At 44.6% G+C, this 21,965-nt stretch overlaps 2 protein-coding genes across 6 annotated transcripts; both read left to right on the top strand.

The window, feature by feature from the left end:
* The first annotated feature begins 1,405 nt into the window (after positions 1-1,405).
* On the top strand, positions 1,406-16,796 carry stk11ip (serine/threonine kinase 11 interacting protein). 4 transcript variants are annotated; one of them, XM_058051556.1, is made up of 27 exons: positions 1,406-1,568; positions 1,738-1,842; positions 2,097-2,299; positions 2,390-2,464; positions 3,503-3,598; positions 3,674-3,781; positions 3,848-3,919; positions 4,006-4,135; positions 4,224-4,327; positions 4,404-4,493; positions 4,573-4,614; positions 4,691-4,855; positions 4,932-5,025; positions 6,389-6,784; positions 6,852-7,066; positions 7,143-7,253; positions 7,343-7,559; positions 8,115-8,239; positions 8,399-8,558; positions 9,449-9,558; positions 9,635-9,732; positions 9,871-10,061; positions 11,744-11,828; positions 13,350-13,432; positions 14,179-14,405; positions 14,474-15,895; positions 16,668-16,796. In XM_058051556.1, the coding sequence occupies exons 2-26, from the start codon at positions 1,776-1,778 to the stop codon at positions 14,612-14,614; spliced, it is 3,405 nt and encodes a 1,134-aa protein (XP_057907539.1). In that variant the 5' UTR covers positions 1,406-1,568; positions 1,738-1,775; the 3' UTR covers positions 14,615-15,895; positions 16,668-16,796. The 4 variants fall into 4 exon arrangements, with proteins under 4 accessions (XP_057907539.1, XP_057907537.1, XP_057907538.1 ...); XM_058051554.1 differs by having other exon boundaries at positions 8,321-8,558; XM_058051555.1 differs by having other exon boundaries at positions 4,932-5,013; positions 8,321-8,558; positions 16,668-16,795.
* On the top strand, positions 16,299-21,924 carry LOC131104413 (gap junction gamma-1 protein-like). Of its 2 annotated transcripts, none has more exons than XM_058051559.1 (5): positions 16,299-16,796; positions 18,686-18,955; positions 19,024-19,246; positions 19,664-20,341; positions 20,970-21,924. In XM_058051559.1, the coding sequence occupies exons 2-5, from the start codon at positions 18,716-18,718 to the stop codon at positions 20,981-20,983; spliced, it is 1,155 nt and encodes a 384-aa protein (XP_057907542.1). In that variant the 5' UTR covers positions 16,299-16,796; positions 18,686-18,715; the 3' UTR covers positions 20,984-21,924. The 2 variants fall into 2 exon arrangements, with proteins under 2 accessions (XP_057907542.1, XP_057907543.1); XM_058051560.1 differs by having other exon boundaries at positions 16,784-16,881.
* Positions 21,925-21,965: the final 41 nt, after the last annotated feature.

Here is a 21,965-nt window from a genome sequence, read left to right as displayed (position 1 = left end):
ATAAACATGTGATGTTCCTTTGTGTAACTTGCTATGCATTCTGGAACAAATAAACATACCCACTGGATGTCAATAAGGTATAATTATAACATAAATATACAACCGGAGGCCCTTTATTGACTTTACTGCTTACAAACACACAACGCCTCAGGCAAGACTTCCTGTTGGAAGGTAATGGACAGGACACTACACACGGTATTTCACTTTTTAGGATGTATTAGACCACCTCGGATTGATGTTGGTGTGTTTAATAAACCAAACGGTAAAGAATCTAAATGTAGCCCACCCCCACATTCTTCCATTTCTTGTATACGCCTGCCCTCGGTGGAGAAAGTTTGGACACCTCTGCCTTACCTCAATGAAAAGTTGCCAGTGACTACAGTAATGCTAGTGTGATGCTACTGTAAGTTTCCCATCGATCAGTAAGGCCAAACATGGAGGTGAACAAGCTTCTCTTAAGTTCTATTACAGTAGTCTATTAAGCATTTTTATCACATGCTTCCAATCAGTAAATGTTTGACGTCAATCTGACTTCCAATGTAACTCCCTAATAGCACCACAGTACACTAACTAAACACATTAGTATGCTAATACACTTTCTACTAGATTTGTTTTATACAGTATACAAAAATGTACTGTAACAGATATCTTTTTTTGCCATTTTCTGACCATGAATGAGGGCCCTGTTTAGGGCTTGGCTTTGACTTCACCTAATTAAGACTCAGTGCTTGGACTGCTGATTGGATAAATAGAGGCCATGAGTCAGTGAGTTGGAAAAACAAACTAACAACTGATTAGCAGGACAGCACAAAATGGAGTTACACATACACTTGGTCAGGGGTGTCCAAACTTTACAGAAACTCGTTGATGCATTTTGTACATGCTTGAGCAATTAATGTGTGATGAATTATTTTTTTAATCGTCCCAGGCCTAGTGTCCATTAGACAATTTTTTTCTGAACGAGAAATCTTGTCACGTCATGAGATCTTGTGACACCCCTATTATTTTATATTGTCATTTTTATATATTGTTAACACAATTAATGTGTTTATATGATATGGTATTTTTGTTTGTTTTATTCCAATAAAACATCACAAAATCATTCAGTGTCCTTGAAGCGTTCAAGTAAAAAGTATCGCTATCTGTTTATGGTATTTACTCGGTATTGAATCGATTAAAATTTGCACTATTGACCACTAAAGTGCTGGTTTAAGTGATGTGACATTTTTATTGACAAATTTATGCAACACTGACTGCTCATATACTGCATTGAAGACTAAACGGATATTGCTCGACATTTTGTATACAGTTGTAAAGTATTTTGATGCTGGGTATGTCCGTAGCCCTTTACGCGGTTGCTAAAATTCATAATTTTGATTCTCCACGGCTACCGTAGGCAAAAGGAACTTCTGGTCACGTGACACAAATGTTGACAACTATCACTGTGCACAGTAGTGTCATGAAACACCCATTTAACGACTTAAACAGCGCTTGTTCGTCTTCATGAAGAGAGTGTGGCTCTTTAACGGAGCTTTAGACCACATGTTGGCTTGGATGTCACAACGCAGGTATTTATTTTCATCTTGTGACCTGGCAGGAAGTGTAGCGCTAGCTAACTGTAGCGAAGTTGTGAATCTCGTTGTCTTTCTATGATGATTCGTGAAAAATGGTGTTTAGCAGTGCCTGTATTATTGTTTAATAAAAGCAGTAGCACTTCATTTGCTATATCTGCCACAGAAAGAGTCACAACAGCTCGTTGCCAGCGCTGGCCAAGTATGGCTCGTACTTCTGGTGGCCTGTCGTCGCTTGTCAACAGCCTGGCAACACTCCTCCGAAATGATGGTGAGTCATTAATCTGTTCAAATGACATTGAAATGTCACTACATACAAGGCGTCCTAATGCGTGTGCAAACAGTCGACCCTGTTTATGTGTTTTGCTCAAAGACACTAATGATCAGGATGGAAACTGGCAACCAGTGGGATGGCTTACCAGTATTTCCTAATTCTTTTGCATGCTTGCCATGTCATTCACTGTCAGTGTAGTAGAAATATTTCACATCATCAGTGCTAAGATAAGTATCGTCACCCTACCTCAGGTGACTTAGTGCTTGGGGGCAGCAGCACACTGACTCTGTCAGCGGCCAGCTTGCAGCAGCTGAACCAGCTGTTTGAGCAACATTTGCTGTCCAGGAACCAGCAGCACAGCTTCATGGCACTGCCTTCCCACCCTGCTGACACAGCCTCCCTGCTGCAGCTACAGTTCCTCTTTGACATTCTGCAGAAGACAATCTCCTTCAAGGCAAGTGCAAGCTGCATAGTAATTGTGTTATTTGTGTATTTATTGATGAGGTGTGTATTTATTTAAAAAAAAAAAAAACATGTTTTGCAGCTTATCAACCCACCAAGCACGAGGCTTCAGTCTGTGGTGAAACTTTTCCCTTTCAAGTCTTTAAAGTTTTTGGAGGTAAAATTTCTCACCTTTTAAAATTATTGCATGTTTGGTCAATATCAGTACGGTAATTCCTCGCCTCTTTGTGTTGTTGTATGGTTGAATACGGCCTATTATTTCTTTTAAAAAAAGAGCAAATTTCAGCAAATTGTGAGGATAAGCGGTACAGAAAATTGATGGATTTTTTTTGCCAAAATTGAACATGCATAAAAGTGACATAAAACACATTCAGAAGATGCAGTCAAAGATGTCATGCTCCGATCAATCGGCCATCAATCAGTATCAGCAACTGCTGCTAAATGCCTTTCAACACAGATGACAAAAGCCACGGCTCGTGCTATTGCGGCATCAGTGATCACCGCCACTTTCCCTCAGACTGTGCAGGTGTGTCAAAACAAAGACATGTCATCACTTTTCACCTTTGTATGACATCCTTGGCTAATATCGCTCATAAATTAACATACAAAATTAGTAAATAGTATGTAGTATGTACTATTCCAGACTGGTCACTGGGTGTCAGTAATGTTACAGTAATAAGTTACTCCGCTGTGCCGAACAGGATGTAAAAAAAAAAAAAGAACAGCAACAACAATTAACTCTCTCATTGCTAACATTTTGAGCCTATAGTATGTCTTATTTATGTCATATGTGACTTATTTTTTCTTATGTCTTCGATATTGCCTAATACGAGTGTAAAGAGTCATGTTATTTTATGTCTACAGGGCTCCAATCTTAAAACTATGTATATTTAAAAGCTTGTGTACAGGTTTCCGATGCTCTAACTCTCCAACTACGAAAATATTCAATATATAAATAATGACTTCTACACCTACTAAATTTACTTATCACGGTTGATTACTGAGCTAATTAAGATAATAGAGGGATTACTGCAATAATAATTCATTCTCATTTGTTTACCTGTACTGCTTACTCTGTGAGTTACTTTTAATATCTACCAGTTATGCATTTGTATACACTTCTAGGACATTATTTTCATTATTATTCAATATAAATTGAAGTGAATGTATGCCCTTCTTCTCTGTATTTCTGCAGCTGAAGCACATTCCGCCACACTGTCTTGAGGGACTCAGAGGAGTTTACTCCCAGTTGGAGGTCTTCATCTGCTCGAAGAGCCTCAGCTCCCTGGAGGTACAAAATGTGTGTTTGTTACCCTGTCTGACAATTTCAGCCCCCTTTGACTCCATGGAGGTCTTGTTCCTGCAGGAGCTGCTCTCTCTGTGTGGAGGTGACCTCAGCTCTGCGCTGCCATGGCTGGAGCTGCACACCCTCAACTTCAGCTACAATTACATCGTCTGCCTTGATCAGTCCCTAGTGAGACACGCCACCAAGAAATAGTCTAACGTTTCTTGATAGCTCACACAACTTCTTATGTCTTAGAGTCTCTTGAATGTCCTCAAGTCTTTGGATTTAAGCCACAACAAGATTCAGGACTGTTCTGAATTTCTAAAGGTTGTGTGTCTACTCTTTTTCTCCTACATTTGTTCTTTTTAAAAAAAAAAAAAAATTGTGGTGGTATCTGTGTCCTTTCCTTGCAGCCTTTGAGTGAACTGGAACGCCTGAATCTGGGCTACAACTGCCTGCAGAGGGCGCCAACACTTAGCCTAAGCGCCAGAGTTAAACTGCTCATGCTCATCCTCAGGAACAATGAACTAGAGACTATTAATGGTACGCTGACCATTGACCAAAACACAAATGTACTAATGCACACGATCATGTGTGCCTTTTAACTATGTTTATGTCGCTCATGTTGTAGGTGTGGAGCAATTGGCATCACTCCAGCACTTGGACCTGGCTTATAATCTTCTGCTGGAGCATTCACAGCTGGCTCCGCTCTCTTTGCTTCATTGCCTTAACACAGTGAGGATACACACATGCATCCCCCCGTACAGCGACAGAGATCAACATTTAACCACGCCGATATCCTCTCATAAAGCTGAACCTGGAGGGCAACCCACTGTTCTTCCAGAAGACCCACCGCACAGCCACTGTCCACCACCTTTCCCCAAAGGCTGTCAGCCTCAGAGTGGGTAAAATACAAATTTTGATGGTTATGGTTTTATTGAGAGGACTGAGTTTCATATACATTCATTGGCTTCTAACAGTTTAAACTCGATGGCGTCCAGCTTTCCTCCTCTGAGTTATCTGTAAGTTTTCTTCTGGGAAAATGGTTGTGAAGAGTCACGGCGATATAGGATAAAGCCAGACCGCTGCTTTCCGTAGATTCTGCAGAATGGAAGACGTGTTGTCCACGTGCAGCCATCTCCTCTTACGCTCTCAGTGTCAGAGCGCAGTCACCCAGATGTGTCGAGTGGAGCTGGGGAGCTCAGTGACAGCATGTCAGTCGGGGAGGTGGGAGTTCCTCGCGGTCGCAGGAAGAAGTCCAGGGTATGAAAGATAATGTTGACCCAAGGTAGTGGAGTTAATGTTGACGTTCATCTGCTTGAATGCATTCTGTGTGCAGAGCAAGGTGAAAGTGCGTCGAGCGAGTATCTCTGAGCCCAGTGATACAGACAACCACGCCAGGGCAGTGTCTTCATCACAGGGTGGGTTATATTGTAAGTGCCTGTGTGTTTTGTAATCTTCCACTGATCACAGATTTGTTATTTATTCCTTTAGAGGTTTTTTGATGTGACTGTAATGTTCAATGAGACACAAAAGCACCAGACTTGATTGCCGTGTGTGGAATACAGACCGTTTAGGAAATACAGCTGGAATAGGCGCAGATTCTGGAAGATTTAGAAAGCTTTCTGTACAGGTTATTGTCTGTAGCTGCTCTATAGGAGTCCACAACTCAATACAAAGGGCCTGAAAAATGAGCATAATAGATCTCCTTTCAGGCATTTAGTGAAAAAAAAGATGAGGAACAATTATTATATGCATGCAAATTATGCGGAAATGAAAAATAATTGTAATAATACAGTATAGATTAATAATAAGATTAATCATAAATATGTATTATATGTGATAAATCAGGCGGCACGGCGATCGAGTGGTTAGCGCGCAGACATCACAGCAAGGAGACCAGGGTTCAATTCCACCCTCGGCCATCTCTGTGTGGAGTTTGCATGTTCTCCCTGTGCATGCATGGGTTTTCTCCGGATACTCCGGTTTCCTACCACATTCCAAAAACATGCTAGGTTAATTGGTGACTCCAAATTGTCCAAAGGTATGAATGTGAGTGGGAATGGTTGTTTGTCTATATGTGCCCTGTGATTGGCTGGCGACCAGTCCAGGGTGTACCCCGCCTCTCGCCCAAAGACAGCTGGGATAGGCTCCAGCACCCCGGCGACCCTCGTGAGGATAAGCGGTAGAAAATGAATGAATGAATGAATGAAAAATAATTTTAATAATACAGTATAGATTAATAATAAAATTAATCATAAATATGTATTATATGTGATAAATCAGGCGGCACAGCGATCGAGTGGTTAGCGCACAGACATCACAGCTAGGAGACCAGGGTTCAATTCCACCCTCGGCCATCTCTGTGTGGAGTTTGCATGTTCTCCCCGTGCATGCATGGGTTTTCTCCGGGTACTCCGGTTTCCTCCCACATTCCAAAAACATGCTAGCTTAATTGGTGACTCCAAATTGTCCAAAGGTATGAATGTGAGTGGGAATGGTTGTTTGTCTATATGTGCCCTGTGTTTGGCTGGCGACCAGTCCAGGGTGTACCCCGCCTCTCGCCCAAAGACAGCTGGGATAGGCTCCAGCACCCCCGCGACCCTCGTGAGGAAAAGCGGTAGAAAATGAATGAATGAATGAATATGATAAATCATCATATATAATAATAAATATAAAATTATTATCAAAATTGCAGTAGGACCAATAAGGCCACAACAGCAGATATTTCCCTTACAACAGTGCAATGAGTATACACGAACAAGGATGATGGCCCATTTTCCATTTCCTGTGTAGTCATTGGCCTCCCACACCAAGAGGAGATTGAGCGCATGTCCAGCTTCAGAGATCAGCTTGGAGAAGACTGGCTCCAGTACCAGCATCACCTAGACGCAGCACCGCCCACTGCCATTGCTTCCCACGGGCCACAAAACCTCACTGACAGCCTTGTGACACCTCGGGATCCATCCCCGGAGGTCCTTCCTCCGCCGCTTCTCTCATCCGAGACAGGAATGCATGAGCTGGACACAGAGCAAGAGACAGAGTCCACTTTACAGTGGCCGAGTCAGAGCCCTCGGCATACAGAGTCCACGTTAGAAGAGATGGTGACGGATGGTCAGGTAGAAGGCCTGGACTCAGCGAGAGCGGAGAGTGGGGATACCAGGGAGGAAGAAGATGATGAACATCTGGGAGGTAATTATAAATAGTAGTTTTTATGTTGTGACACCAATTTTGTTTTGGCACTGTCTGTCCTCTGCAGTGGACCAGTGTCTGCCGCTTCTTGTGGGTGTCTTATTTGACAACGAAGAGGCCAATGAAGGCCAGGAAGAGGAGATGAGGAGTAGGGAGGTCTTTCTGCGTGTCAAACAGGGCCATCTGCTGGAAGTGGATGTGCAGTCCGGCCAGGAGAGATGTCGCCTGGAGCTGGACTGTCTGACCCGTGTGGACGCCACAACAGCAACTTGGACTGATGGGGTGAGGAGTACGCTTTATTTGCCCTTGTACCCATAAGCCACAGCAGCAACATCAAGTATCAATTCATTTTCCTCAGGTGACAGAATCTACCTTTCCAGCAGTGGAGATCCAGTTTGACTCCATCAAGGAGGAGAAAAGGCGGAGACGTTATGTGCTTCTGGATGACGACCCACAGCAGGCACTGCAGGTTATTAACATGCGCTTGCATCCCCTTTGCTGTGTTGGCTCAAACCTATGACATCACCATACACTATGTTTATTTTCTTTCTTGACCAGGATCTCAGTGGATTGCTGTCGCTTGTGGCGGAGGCCAATCGCAGCCGAGGCACGGAGCTCGTCCCCAGCTGTGTTCATCTGCAATGCCTTCGTTGTGGGTCAGAGTTCACAGAGCCTGGAGGTGAAACAGGGAGGAGGACGGGGCTTACGATGCCGCCAGAGGGAGTAGACGTGCAGGAAGTCAAGGAGTTGATGGAATGTGACATGGGCGGCGAAGGTGAGTGTGATGACGGCGCATAAGTCAGGCTATGCAACAGCAGTGAGTGAGTCAGCTCTTGGCATTTTCTGACGTACGCTGCCTTCTGTGTCTTTGAAGTGGAAGATGGAAAACTCATCACTTGCCTTGTTTGTGAACAAAAACGCGATTGTGTGATTTCTATCAAGGCTGTAGTTTCCTTTTCGAAAGATGTGAGGGAAGAATTCCAGATGTTTGCTCTCCCTTGGTAATCTCTTACCTTCGTAATCATCAGCAGACAGATAACAACTCTGCTCGGAGCCACCTTTCAGTGATTTGGCCAAAGCTAACATTAGGTACGTGCACCAGCATGCACAAGTAAAGCCTTAGCTTTGCTGTACAGATGTCTTGAAGATTTCTCAGTTCACTTAAAAACACACGAGATTGCCTGAAGGTTTAAAGCAAACACAGGTGTGTTCTCACCAGGTACTTGTAGTCTCTCCTGCCCCCAAAGTACAAAAACATATGTCATGTTCATAGAAAAGTCCAAATTACCTATAGGTGTGAATGGTTGTGAATGTTTTTGTTTATTTGCAGGAAACTCTCATCGCTGTCGGGAATGTGGAAGCGATCATGTGGTCCAACGAGTGGGCCAGTCATTTCCTTACAGCAGTACACCAATCCAACACCCAACAAGGGCAGGCAGTGAAGAAGACAATAAGGTTTTATACATCACTGGAATATTTTTTTCTCCCTAATACACTTTCAAAATCGTCGACTGCTGTCTTGTTCTGTCTGACAAGGCGGATGCTCGTATTAGCAGCAGTCCTGCTGCAGAAGAACCTGCCGCTATGAAGGACACCGCTTTTTTCACCGCGCAGGGGAGCTCCTTCTTCGCTGAGGAAGTCGGGGCCGACCCCTGCTGCCTCTCCTACCATGGTGACACTCAAAGCAAGGAGGATCTGGCTGGGAGCTACTGCTATGCCGCCATCTCTTCAACGCCACCTGGGATCCAGCCCGCAGGACGAACCAACTCAGCCGGTGTGTACTGTATCCTGAAGCTGTGTTTTGAAGGCTGTAACGTCCATTTATAGCTAGCTACTTCCTGTTTCCTGGTTCATGGAGGATAACAAACCGACAGGCATCATTATGACTGTGGGAGGGGGGAACTTTTCATTGATGCCATAGTGACTCAGTATCCACATTTTTATTCAAACATTCGATGCAGTGGTTCTTCTTTGGACCACCACGTTACAAAGTTACGTCGAAGTTGGTTTTGTACATTTTGTGTAGTCCTACAAATTGTGTCCACCTATTTACTTTTTTGTAGTGCTCTCAAATGATTACAAATTTTAATCAAATTAATTGCAGGGTCGCTTTGGATTAATTTTAAGTTTGTTGCAATCCACTTGGCAATTGTGTCAGTCAATTTGCTTGAAGTAGATTTACTGAGGCCCTGGATATTAGGGTGGTTTGTCACAAGCTGGGTGATGTGATAGCCAGGGTCCTATATTGAGTTGTTTGGTTCTGTAGATTGTCATTACCAAATCAACTGCCCATTAGCACATGCGCAACGGCAACGCTACTTGTACAAACTGCCTGAAATGCGTTCCCATAGAAGTGGCAGGGATTTAGTGTCATTCTGTGCTGCAGCTGGCTTAATTGCCTTAAAATTTGTTATCAGATTTATAGGGCCTGTCAATTTTCGCACCCCAACTTTTTTACTATGTCAAATTACTACTGTGACGGTGTGATTGAAAAATAACTGGTGGGCCAGACTGATGGCAAAATTTTGATAGGCTGAAAATCAGAGGGTGTTTACATTTTTCAATCCAAACACAATTAATCCAAAGCCAAAATAGATTGCGATGGTGTCTTCATCATACAAACATGCTCCGATGTCTCTAAGTTGAACACCCCCCCCCACCCAGATGACTTGGACCTGCTAACTGAGGCTTTTGAAGCAGTGGATCATCGGCTGAAACTTTTCTTAGATGTGGATGTCTTCGAAGAGGAGGAGGAGCTAACTTGTTTCCTAAAGGTGAGCATCTGTTGGGCCTACGTACCGGTGACATTCCTTCAGGATGAATGTCCATTTGTTGTCTGTTTGCTGTCAGACATCGGCTGTGAGATTCGGGGAACCAGAGGAGTTTCCGTCTCTGGTGGCAGTGTCGGACAAGAGAATCTATGTTCTTGAAGTGACATCAGCAGACAGGTGGGTGGCTGAGGAACACTCAGTGTAGTACAAAATGCCTGCTGTGTTGCCCCCCTGTACAATATATTCATAAAAGTTGTGCGTTATTTTGGAGTTATCGCCACAGTTATGTCTTAACTTGCGTGTATTGCCTCCCAGCAAAGGGCAGCTGTCTGATTGGCTCCAGAAGCGTGACTGCCACCCAATCATAGAGCTCAGCTACCTGGAGGTGGGCCTTGGCTCTCAGAGCATCCACATGGCATTTGACGGTGGTGGAATAGAGAGCGTGGCCTACACCCTCCTGGTTCGGGACAGTGTACGCTGCAAACGCTTTTTTGGCCTGCTGACAGGTAAGAAGCAAGGCGGGCCAAACATGAGCTGAAAACACTTCCTGTTGAAAATGTGGAAAAACACATAAAAGGATGACTTATATTGTGTGAAAGAAACTCATTGACATCTGCCCCCCTTCCCTCCACTCGCTGGGTAGACTGCTCTCAGCATGGTGCTCCGTGTGTTAATTTAATACAAAATGAGGAATCGACTTATATATATATGATCATACACGGGATCCTACACTCACTCCTCTGCGTGTGAGAACCAGCAGCCAGGGGGAGAACCCTTTATTGGGCTCCTGCTGAGCCCAGGAATGTCTGGAATAATATGGAACATGATGATTTACACCCTCGCTTGAGTTTGTTGAATAACATCTCGACCTGTTTGATTGCCATCTAAATGGAACATCTGCACATAATTACTTTGCCAGTTTACTACTTCAGGTGGACGAGACTCGTTTCCCTAAGTAGAGAAACAGCCCCAAAGCAAAATGTTTCCACCTCCATGCTTGACAGCAGGGATGGTGTTGTTGGCTAATTTCTTTACCCACAAACACATTGAGTCGAGAGTTTTGATCTCATCTGACAACAGCTCTCCTCCCGAGGCTTGTCTTAGTCATTCAGGTGTTTGTTGGCAAACTCCAGACGGGCCTGTACATGTGTCTTCCTGAGCAGGAGGACCTTCCGAGCACTGCAGAATCTCAAACCATGACAGTGTTTGGAGGCAGAGAAATGCTGAAAATGAGCCCAACCGCACCATCACTGCTGTCAAGCATGGAGGTGGAAACATTCCTCTTTGGAGATCTTTTCTGTCCAAAATCCTTCCCGACATGTCGGCAACCACGGGGACCAACTACAAGAAACATCTGACTTCTGTGCCTTCTACTTCTTCTTTTTTTTTTCCTGCCTCATTTTTTTAACCACTATCTCCTCCCACATTTCTCAATCGATTCTAATCAATCCGATGTCAAAATGATCAGCTCGTTCAGGACACATTGGCTATGTATCAGGGTGTCTTTACTGTAATATCATATTTTTTGTGGGACTTTTTCCATTTAAATTGAATAGGCAATTTAATTGGCACCCCCTACTGATGGAAAAGCATTACAGTTATTGTACACTTTGACATGTCTCAAGTAGTAAATTGGTCGTCTCTTAATCCGATGGTTGCTGGTTTAATCCTCAGTCACCGTGGAATCACTCAACACACCGACATTTCAAATTCCGCCATAGACTTTTCTAATATTAAACATAGTAGTTTCGTAGGCACTGCAGGTTATTAACATATAAATAACGGTAACTAACAGTAAATAACAGTCAACGTAGTGTCCTTTTTAAAAAATCCTTTTGTCAAGTGCGTCCATTCACACTTGACCATGAAACCTTGCTGCAGCAATCCACTCCACGCCATTATAGCTGTCAATTCTGATGAGACGCTACTGTTCTTTAAAGTGAGCACGAGCTGGCATTGTACTGCAGACATTCTCTCACCCTGCGATAGTACGCCTGCAACCAGAGACACGCAGTAGCAACAATAGTCTCAGATTGACTTCCGACCTCTTTTCCAAGCAGACTTGGGTGTGTACAGACCCTTTATGGTAGTTGTGTGTTTTTTAGTCATGAGTCATTTGTTTGGTTTCATTCTTTGAGTTGAACAAACACCAATTGTCTTGTGTCCTGGTTGTATCATTTCACTGTAGGAATCGTGCGTGAGATGGCGCACAAGTCAGACAGCAAACTGAGGTCCATCTCGACCACCAGACTCAACCCTCAGCACCATCTCTGGTAACTTCCATTCCCCCATGTGCTAATGAGCTAATTTGTATGCACATGCATGAAAACATCTTTTCTCCATTACATGCAGCCTTTTTAGACTTCATCTTGTAGCATAGCCCTGCTAAATTAGCTGGTAAACCGCACCTTAATTGGAAGCATGTGTTGCACAGCGAGACCTGTGTGTGCTGTTGTGCTGGTTGTTGTTCGCCACCTTTTATTGGATGTTTTCATCTGCTCAAGCATACACCAGCAGTCTTCTCTTCTCTCCGAGAGAAACAAGGCCATTCCAATGAACCAAGCAGACACTGAATAATTACCCAAGTTTCACACACACAAAAAATATACATTCTCACTATAAAAAAACTACAAATAATATGTGCTTAGAGTTGCATACTGTATTTTCCGGAGTGTAAGCACTTTTTGCAACCTATAGACACTCACAAAAAATATACATTCTCACTATAAAAAAAACCCTTACTGATTTCTTGTGGACTTGCTGGTGTGTTTTGGTTTGACATTCTCCTTCAGGAGTTTTTGGTCAACAGCAGAATTCCTGGTTCCATTTATCACAGTCTTCCAGGTCCCGAAGCAGCAAAACAGCCCCAGACCATCACACTACCACCACCATATTTTACTGTTGGTATGATGTTCTTTTTTTGAAATGTGGCATTACTTTTACATGTAATGGGACACACACCTTTGGATGTTGTTGTGGGGTCTTTTGTGACCTCTTTGATGAGTTGTTGCTGCACTCTTGGAGCAGCTTTGGTTGGACGGCTGCTCCTGGGAAGGTTCACCACTGTTCCATGTTTTTGCCATTTATGGAAAATGGCTCTCACTGTGGAATGGCTTTATAACCTAATATGTCTCAATTAGGCGGCACGGCGGTCTGGTGGTTAGTGCGCAGACCTCACAGCTAGGAGACCAGGGTTCGGTCCCCGCCCTCGGCCATCTCTGTGTGGAGTTTGCATGTTCTCCCCGTGCATGCGTGGGTTTTCTCCGGGTACTCCAGTTTCCTCCCACATTCCAAAAACATGCTAGGTTAATTGGCCACTCCAAATTGTCCATAGGTATGAATGCGAGTGTGAATGGTTGTTTGTCTATATGTGCCCTGTGATTGGCTGGCGACTAGTCCAGGGTGTACCCCGCCTCTCGCCCGAAGACAGCTGGGATAGGCTCCAGCACCCCCCGCGACCCTCGTGAGGAAAAAGCGGTAGAAAATGAATGAATGAATGAATGAATGTCTCAATTAATCCCAGTTATGTTTCAACAAGGGCCGTGTAGGTATTTGTATTTTTTTCAGTTTCATTTAAAAACTGTATTTTGAATTCAGTTGTGAATATTAAAATTTGTTCGATGATCTGAAAAATGTAAGTACGAAAAACACACGAAATCCGGACCCGGAGCAAGCACTTTTTCACACCACTGTAAAATAATAGCTCCTGTATTGTATTGCATCGCCAGTTATGTACCCGAGTGGCAGCCAGCACCGTATTTGCGTCATGTTCCTGTGTTCTTTTCCTGTGCCAGGCCTCTGGTGTGTGAAGACATCCAAGCAGATGTGGAGGACGGCCAGTTGCAGTTCTGCTATATTCTGGCTTTTTTGCTGCAAGGTTTGTATTGCTTCACTCTTCATTGTTACCAGAGCAGTATGATGCTGTTTGGGTTTCTGATTGATGCTGTGAATGGTGTCTACGACAGGAGTGTCCAAATGTTTTCTACCGAGGGCCACATCATGAAAAATGAAAGGATGCAAGGGTCGCTCTGATATTTTGTAAAGCAACATGTGTAGATATGCTATAAAGTTATGAAAAGTTTCAAGTATTCCCATAATGTTTTGACCTCATTCCCATAATATCTACGCTTTTTTACCTCAACCAAATGATCCAAAAATTACAACTTTGTTTTAAAAAAAGAATGTATTTTTTCTGACCACGGAAATTCCAACCCAGGTCTTCCCGATCTCCTGACTGTGTGGCCAACAGGCTAACCACTTGTGCACCGTGCGGCCATGTTATTTTCTATTAATTTATACTTTTTCTCATTAGCTTCTCTCTTTTGCTTCTGTCGATATTGTGACTTTATTCGTGTAAAATTACTACTGACTTTTCATGTCTTAAATGCAGGATGTCGCTTTCTGTAAAATCAGCTTCAGGCACAGCTGCGTACATCAGTGGAATTTATTCGGTATTTCTGCCATATAAGCATGTCTGGATCTGCTTTGCTGGTGTGATACCAAACTTTTTTGACATGTCACTCTGCGGCAACACTTGGTTTGCAACCAAAAAAGTGAAACAGTAAGCATGATGTCAATGTCCATGTGAATTAAACAAAGTCTTAACGTGGTGTGTTATCTCAGACAACACCTGGGTGCCAACAACTGTGCTGGCAACTCGAGAGACTCTGTACCTGCTGAGTGAGGATCACCAGTGGAGGAAGAGCACGAACCTGCCAACAGTCAAGGGCAACCCGGAGCCAGGCAGCGGGAGCTTCTCCATCCTTGAGACACTACCCATCAGCTGCGTGAGCTCCGTCCACCTGTGGCCCGGCGATCTGCAGCGGATGGATGTCAAGCTCTACGACGAGGTGAGCTGTGGTTCAAATTGTAATGACGTCTTACTCTTGATTGATGGCTCCAAATTTTGATCTTCAAGACTCAGAAAGAGGAGAAGACCTGGTGTGTGCGCGCGGAGAGCTCTGAGCTCCTGCAGGCTCTACTGGCGTGGGTCAGAACCCAATGGGAGGCCATGTTTGGCGTCAGGCTGCACACCAGCGTGCACGACACAGAGATGTAGCAAACAACGGGAAGTCGTCTGGATTAGCTCTCTGGAGTTGCAGTTAAAATGAAGCAGGCCTTCTATCCTTCAAGCTGCATTCTGTCTCCAAGAAGCGGATTCGGGACATTGTGTGACATTGTGTTGAAGTTTGTTTTTTGTTGTGGTGAAGATACGGAATTCCAAGCTGATTGTAGTCGATCATGTTTTGGTATCTTGCTGGTATTTTGGGTACAAGCATAGTGAAGCTCTGCGTCAGAGACATGTGAAGGCAGCACTACCCAACGCCACAGTGTAAATATTTCTTCTTGCCACCAGCACTGCAGATGTGTTGTGCACGTGATTGTTTGAGACCCGGATCACCTCCTGCTGAACCCATACGCTCCACATCCAGCAAACAGGCTCTGTCGCGCACATGTTTGCATTGCTGGCTGTAGAAACAGCTGCCCGTCTGAGGCTCGGAGGAAGATGCAGAACCGCAGCAAGCCTTCAAACGTCAACAAAACCCAAGTCATGGATGTGGAAATGAACATTAACAGCGGATGAGACTCCTCTTGTGAAAGTTCTGCTTTGCACCATAGTAGTGCACATCTCCGTAAGGGAGCAGGAAGGATTTTCTTAACCTCAGGTCCCCCCACCACTCCTCGAATCCAAAGGGGTGATATTGGATTATGCCAGGGGTATCCATTTTTTTAAATTGGCCTTTGGCATACTCTAAAAGTAAAATAAATTCCTTGTTATTGAGTAATATTATTCCATTTTACTGTACATTAATTTGCAGACCTTTCCAGTGGTATGCCATCAGGGCCAGCAAAGCCGTCACTGGTGGCCCAAACACTTATCAGAAACACTGAGCTACGAATGCAAGCAAAATTCTTGTAATTGTTTGATGAATGTGTATTAATTTAATCCCAGCGTCCTGTACGTGAATGTTTGATTTTGTGCAATTAGATTTCAGCTTCTCTGTTGTGTTGTCATGTCAGTCTTGTCAGTGTTGTCATGCCAGGGCCTTCAGAGCCATGAGTGCTGGGCCGATGTCACCTAAAGTCCATGAGCAATGGGGCTATTTATTTAACCAATCAGATTTAAAATTTGCCATAAGGAGCCAGTTCAGTGACTCACAATAACAACAGCGTTTGTCCTCTGATTGGTTGATCAGAGCAAAACTAATGTTCAGGCAGACTTTCTAGACATCATGAGGAGAGGTCAGCCAACCACGAAGCTCGGGAAAGATTTTGTCGCCACTTCTAGACCAACGATTATGAGCACCACAACTGTCTGGCCTGTAAGGAGCACATTCTGGTGAGTTCTGATGTTTTTGTCACACTATTACATAAATATTGATTCTGAACTGCTCCAGATGACAATGTAGTGTAGAGATTTTGTGTAGTGTAGTCTTACGTGGCCGGGTGCCAAATTTACAGTAAGTTAGCAGAAATGTAGCTTATCGATGACAATGTAGATGGAAATAAAGGGTTATATGTGTTTTGCGTTTTAGTTATGTTATTCATCACTATGTTGGCACTGTCGGAACAGCGCCCCCATTTGGCTGTAAAGTGTAACATGAGAATGCATATTGCAATATTGCTAGGGGCCACGTATTTAAGGGGTAAAATAATCGTACATTACGTTATTTTTGGAATTATCGATCATGATCGTACACCTGGTAAGGTGTACTTCCTGTGTGCGTTGCTATTATCGGTCCCCCTCGTAACAAATGACCAAATAGCCGGAGCAAACATTCACAACGCAATTTGGGGAATGCTCAGCATATAAACGGGCATCTTTTCACTCAACTACACATCTTTCTTTGAAGATTTAAGTAAAATGTTCATTTCCCAGTTAAACGTGCCAATAAAATTCCTGCAGAAGTAATTTAGGCAAACTGGGGACAATTGCCCAACTTGGTCATTTTTCAAAACAACTTTTGTGTTGGGGCAAAAAAAAAAAGTTCCTGCTCTCAGGTTTCATGCAAGGGAGGGGGTGCGTTTACACAGCAAGAAGAAGAAGAAGAAGAGGAGGAGGAAGAGCCGGGAGCCCGCAGGAGCTCTAAACTACTTTTCTGGTGTTGCAGACCCCGGCACAAGGGGGTCACGACGGACTGGATGGACTCGGACTGAAGGCAGCCTGACTCGCTAATTAGGAAAAGCTGGTGGACCAATTAAGCGCTTGGAGCGACGACGCGCGGTTGGGAGCGCACAAGGTGGGTTTGGTGGCGCATTGTCCCCTTTTGGGGGATCTTTTTTGGTCAGAAAGTTGTCGTATTTCGGTCTATCGAGTGGAGCCGGGTAAGTGGATAAACCGTTTCACTGTTGGCTTTCAAAGCTGCTGAGATTTCAAGCAAGCAATACTTTCTTCTGAAGTTGCCTTCACGTCATGTTGGAATGCGCCGGATTTTTTTGGTTTACCACCAAACCCTTGGTACCTCAGCAGTCTTTTTTCCCCCCTCACGTTTGGAAGTGAATGTCCACAAAAGCGCAGCCTCTGAGTCTCATTGCTGGACTTGGTCGACATGCTGTGGCGCACGGTGCACATGTGGCCTCCTCCTGTGGTTCCTTGAACCCTGAAATCCAGCGTTCTGCTTTGGGTTAGCCAGGAATGTTCAAACGCCTCCACCAAATCTGGAAACCGTTGGACAGACTCTCCAGACCTGATATTTGCAAATCGGGTCTGTTCTTAGAAAAGATGATGAATGAAAGAATTATTGAATTGGCCCTAGTGAATTAACTCATTGATTCGGCAATTAACAGCTCTTTTGGTATTCGATTAATCGTCTTTAATTAAAATATCTTTTAATTCCCTTAGCTATCCAGGATCAAGATATTCACATACAGCAGTTGCCCATTAATCAAAATATGTAATCCATTAAGAAAATAATTGCAGCTGTCCACTAGGACATCACACACACAAAAAAGGCATTTTCTGGCCAAAAAAAGCACCAAAAGCAAGTTTTTCCGAGTCTCAGAGGTTAACTGGGGGGGCAGAAATGTAACAGTGTGTTGACAAGGAAGGGTGCAAATATTCCACCTTGGTGAGTTTTGTTTGCGGGTACAGAGAGAAGCCAATGAGGTGAAGAATCCGCCAGGACGGAAGGAAGATGTGATACTTATGATGATGCACCGTGACGCTTTTTTGTTCCACTCTCTGAAGAAAAAGAGAATGTCTTCCTACTTGAGTCCAAAGTGAGACAAGTTCAAAAAAGGGCAGCGACTCCATATTGCATTCTAGTCTCCCTGCCACGTGTCGTGATGCTTCAGTTCATAGGCGTCCATTCTAGTCCAAGATGACACTGCAGTCCCCCAAAGTGTTTTATTTTGGTGAGCAATGGTGGTCAAACGCAGTCGGTGGCCTCAGCAGCCTTTTCATTTCACGTTCTGTCACGGTTGAGAGAGTTGAGGGATGCAAGTGGCGTTTAAAGGGACAATCGCCTTGTTGTCGCACGAACATGTTGAACACAACCCCTCAACCCCCCCTGACACTCAAGTTCTAAAACTGCTGTGTCTTTTACCTCGCCTGTGCTCTGTATTTTAGAGGGTGGTTCTTAATTGTAGGGTAAAACCAGATGTCTGCCTGCAGCTGTATTTACCACCGTCTCCTCTCAGGATCAGAAGTCATGTATCCTCAAAGTTCAAGACCAGGATCAGGATCAGGATGCTGTATTTGAAACGTTTATATTGACTTCTAGAGCTGCAAAAATATACTGACCAGATTTGAAGTGCTGATTTTTTTCTCCCCACCACATTAGGTAAACCTGCATGATGAAATACAAGCGTGGCGTGACTGCATGCGTTGAGATTTCAAAGCGTAGGAAATAATCTGTCATGAATCCTATAATTGTCATCCAAATATAAAAATGAGTTAACCACTGTCAGCGGTTGGATTACTAAAACCAAATAGCTCTTCTTTGGAGGTTTCACTGTATCGGAAAACAAGGCTGACTCTGGGGGATAAAGAGAATTCAATCCCAAACAGGGAATAGCAGTACGGTCACGGACCTGAGACCTGGGACCTGAGACCTCGTAGCTGTTCCTGGTGATTATTTTAAGACCAGTTTCCATTTTGCATTAATTGTCGTCTTCTCCCTGAAACAAGTCTGTTTAGCTCCACGGTCAGCTTGGCACCATGAGTTGGAGTTTCCTGACTCGTCTGCTGGATGAGATCTCCAACCACTCTACCTTTGTGGGGAAGATCTGGCTGACGGTGCTCATCATCTTCCGTATTGTGCTGACCGCAGTCGGCGGGGAGACCATCTACTACGACGAGCAGAGCAAATTCATCTGCAACACACAACAGCCGGGTTGTGAGAATGTGTGCTACGACGCCTTTGCACCGCTCTCACACGTCCGATTCTGGATATTTCAGGTGAGCGTTGGTTCGCATCTAGGGGCTTGCATGGAGCGTGCCACTAACGGGACGCACGTCTGCTGCAGGTGATCATGATCACGACTCCGACCATCATGTACCTGGGCTTCGCCATGCACAAGATTGCCCGTATGGATGACAGTGATTACCGGCCGCTGCGCAGCCGCAAGAAGAGAATGCCCATCGTCAGCCGCGGGGCGGTGCGGGACTACGAGGAGGCCGAGGACAATGGCGAGGAAGACCCAATGGTCGCAGAGGAGATTGAACCGGAGAAGCCAGACAAAGCAGAAAGTAATTTGCTTGAAGTTCCTGAATTTTACCATCGGTTTTGGCTTGGTTTGGGGCAATGGAAGCAGTGTGGCGATGCAATATGGCGCTCAATGCTGGGTTCTTCATCCCATTGTTTACTGCACAGAAACCTGTGGAAAACTGCCAATGACCAATTCTGGGTCAAGTGCAGCCAAATTGTCAGGTATCAATATCGATAATACTCTCACTGCTATACAGTATTATACTTGCTGAACCACTCTTGCCTGCAGATAGTGCCATCAAAGCACTTTCTATGGAAGTTACCAAAATCTGTGAATGTGGGGGGAGGAGTAATAGGCAAGGATCTGCTGTGTGGAAATGTGTTTGTATTTGACCTGTCCAAAAGTGAGTGTGTCCCACCCTTGAGTCTGAACATTCTTTTTTTATTTTATTGTCAAGTTTCAGGGGAAAAAAAGCACGATGGCCGGCGTCGCATCTTGCGGGATGGCCTAATGAAAGTCTACATATGCCAGCTGCTGTGGCGCTCTGCATTTGAAGTGGGCTTTCTTTGTGGCCAGTACATCCTGTACGGCTTTGAGGTGATCCCCTTCTACGTGTGCACCCGCTCACCCTGCCCCCACACCGTGGACTGCTTCGTGTCTCGGCCCACGGAGAAAACCATCTTCCTGCTGGTGATGTACGTGGTGTCTTTCCTCTGCCTGGTCCTCACCGTCTTCGAAATCATGCACTTGGGCATCGGTGGCATCCGCGACACCTTCCGCAGGCGGGCCACCCTCAGGTCAAGGATCCCGTCGTCTTCCTCGCGGGCCTTGCCTACAGCACCGCCAGGATACCAAGCCTCCATGAAGAAGGGAGGCAAAGGGGAGCCGAGGAACTCGCCGACGGGCGACTCCGGCAGGAACAGTTTTGGTGACGAGGCCAACTCATCCCGTGACATGGAACGGTTGCGCAGGCACTTGAAGCTGGCCCAGCAGCACCTGGACCTGGCCTACCACACGGAGGAGGGGAGCCCCTCACGCAGCAGCAGCCCGGAGGTCAACACGACGGCGCAAACGGCGGCTGAGCAGAACCGCCTCAACTTTGCCCAAGAAAAGCAGGGGGAAGCCAGTGAAAAAGGTATTATGACTTTATGGCCACCAAAGGAACTTCCTTTCTACTCTTGTCAGTGTTTCTCCTACTGTTTATTTTCAGGGGGTAGGGGGGGTTTCTCCAATAATGTGGTTTCCTGTTTGGTGCGTGCAGAGGTACCTGCCTCCTAGTAATCAGCGCAACTATTTAGATGCCCAATTATCAAACATCCCTAATTGGTGTAATATAATATAATAACTTTCCTATACATGGGGCAATTTAAAACTAAATAATAATAAAATAATGAAAATTAATAATAAAAAACTAAATAAATGTTTATGCCATTATCTTCTACTCTATGGTACACCTCCCCCAAAGACCACCAAATTACATTTATTACCATTTTCCAGCCCTTTTCACCACCGTCTTTATTTTGACTTTGCTTTCCGTTACACAAAGTGATGGCCGGCCTGCTGCAATTTTGCTGTGCTTCTCTTTGGTTTTAATTTGTGGTTAACTTTCATCCAGAGACGTCATTCCTGCAGTTAATTCATTGACGGAGAACGGTTTAAACCTTGGCAGAGATCTGTGTGCATGACATTTACACTCGCGTCATGAAGACCAATAATCCAGAATGTCTTCTAAAGCATAAAAGTGTTTCTTGTCTCCGTTCCAGGAATACATGCCTGAACCTGCTTCCTGACCAAAAGTTGCGTGCTGTCATTCCTACTGGCCTTTATCACACCAGGTTGGGGCCCATCTGGGAAAGCAGTCCGACCACAGAGGGGGAACCAAATGTGCCTTTCAGTATTACGTCTGTTGAAAAGAATAACGCCGACCCAGCTGACTAATGGTTCATCTTTAAAGGCTGTTCCATCGTCAGTTCATGTTGAAAAAAACATTGAGTGCGCCCCAGGCAGAGCACGGTCTTCCTCGCTCGGTCGGACTTTATTTGGCCACAAATCCCAGTCCATTGAGTTGCCACCTCCTCTCCTCGGGCCGTGATCCTTTTCTTCTCTTCACAAAAGGGGAGGTTTGTTGAGGCTCATCGGCCTTGGTAGCTCTTATTTTGCTTTGCTGCCTGTTTTGGTTGGGACTTGTTTTGAATTTGCTCCAAAAGGCCACCGTGTTTACCTGGGAAATGCTTGAATTCTGAATGGTCCAGAAATTCCAAAATTTTGTTCATTCGAAAACACCGCAACTTGACCCAAGAAGTAGTTATACTTCCTGCTGCAAGTGAGCGCTTTTCTTTGCAGAATTGATGCTGTATAAATAATTTACCATCGCTCCACAAACAGTTTTTGCTAAACATCTCGCTCAACAGTACATTCAATACATTCTTCTTTGCTGAGCTAATTTTCCATCCGTGATTTGCATGACCGTCATGGCTTCATCCACCAACATGGATGCTTGACCTCTCAACCAAACACGGGAGCGCCACGCAGAGGTCAACATTTTATAAAGCCTTCTCCGTCACTTTTTACTTTTACTGGAAACTGGAGCCTGCTTGTTCCTACATTGTTAATCATCTCACGTCTATTTGCCTTCCAGTTCTACGATATGACTCCATTGTGCAAAGATTACAGGCAGATTTTGTTTTTGTTGGGGGGGGGGGTAGTGTTTAAATGTAGAGACTATTTTTTTCCTTGAGAGTAAATAAATATATTTGGAC

The sequence above is a fragment of the Doryrhamphus excisus genome, chromosome 16 (assembly GCF_030265055.1).
Source record: "Doryrhamphus excisus isolate RoL2022-K1 chromosome 16, RoL_Dexc_1.0, whole genome shotgun sequence".
In the NCBI taxonomy this organism is placed as follows: domain Eukaryota; kingdom Metazoa; phylum Chordata; class Actinopteri; order Syngnathiformes; family Syngnathidae; genus Doryrhamphus; species Doryrhamphus excisus.
The sequence above is the reverse complement of the archived record's forward strand: the minus strand, read 5'-3'. Positions and strand labels throughout refer to the sequence as shown.

Bases quoted from the DNA above. Each gene is read 5' to 3' on its own strand.
- stk11ip (XM_058051554.1), top strand. From the start codon at position 1,776: ATGGCTCGTACTTCTGGTGGCCTGTCGTCGCTTGTCAACAGCCTGGCA. The intron at 4,136-4,223 runs GTACGCTGACCA...CTCATGTTGTAG, and splicing joins TGAACTAGAGACTATTAATG to GTGTGGAGCAATTGGCATCA. The intron at 4,856-4,931 runs GTATGAAAGATA...TTCTGTGTGCAG, and splicing joins GTCGCAGGAAGAAGTCCAGG to AGCAAGGTGAAAGTGCGTCG.
- LOC131104413 (XM_058051559.1), top strand. From the start codon at position 18,716: ATGAGTTGGAGTTTCCTGACTCGTCTGCTGGATGAGATCTCCAACCAC. The intron at 18,956-19,023 runs GTGAGCGTTGGT...CGTCTGCTGCAG, and splicing joins TCCGATTCTGGATATTTCAG to GTGATCATGATCACGACTCC. The intron at 19,247-19,663 runs GTAATTTGCTTG...TTTATTGTCAAG, and splicing joins GAAGCCAGACAAAGCAGAAA to TTTCAGGGGAAAAAAAGCAC.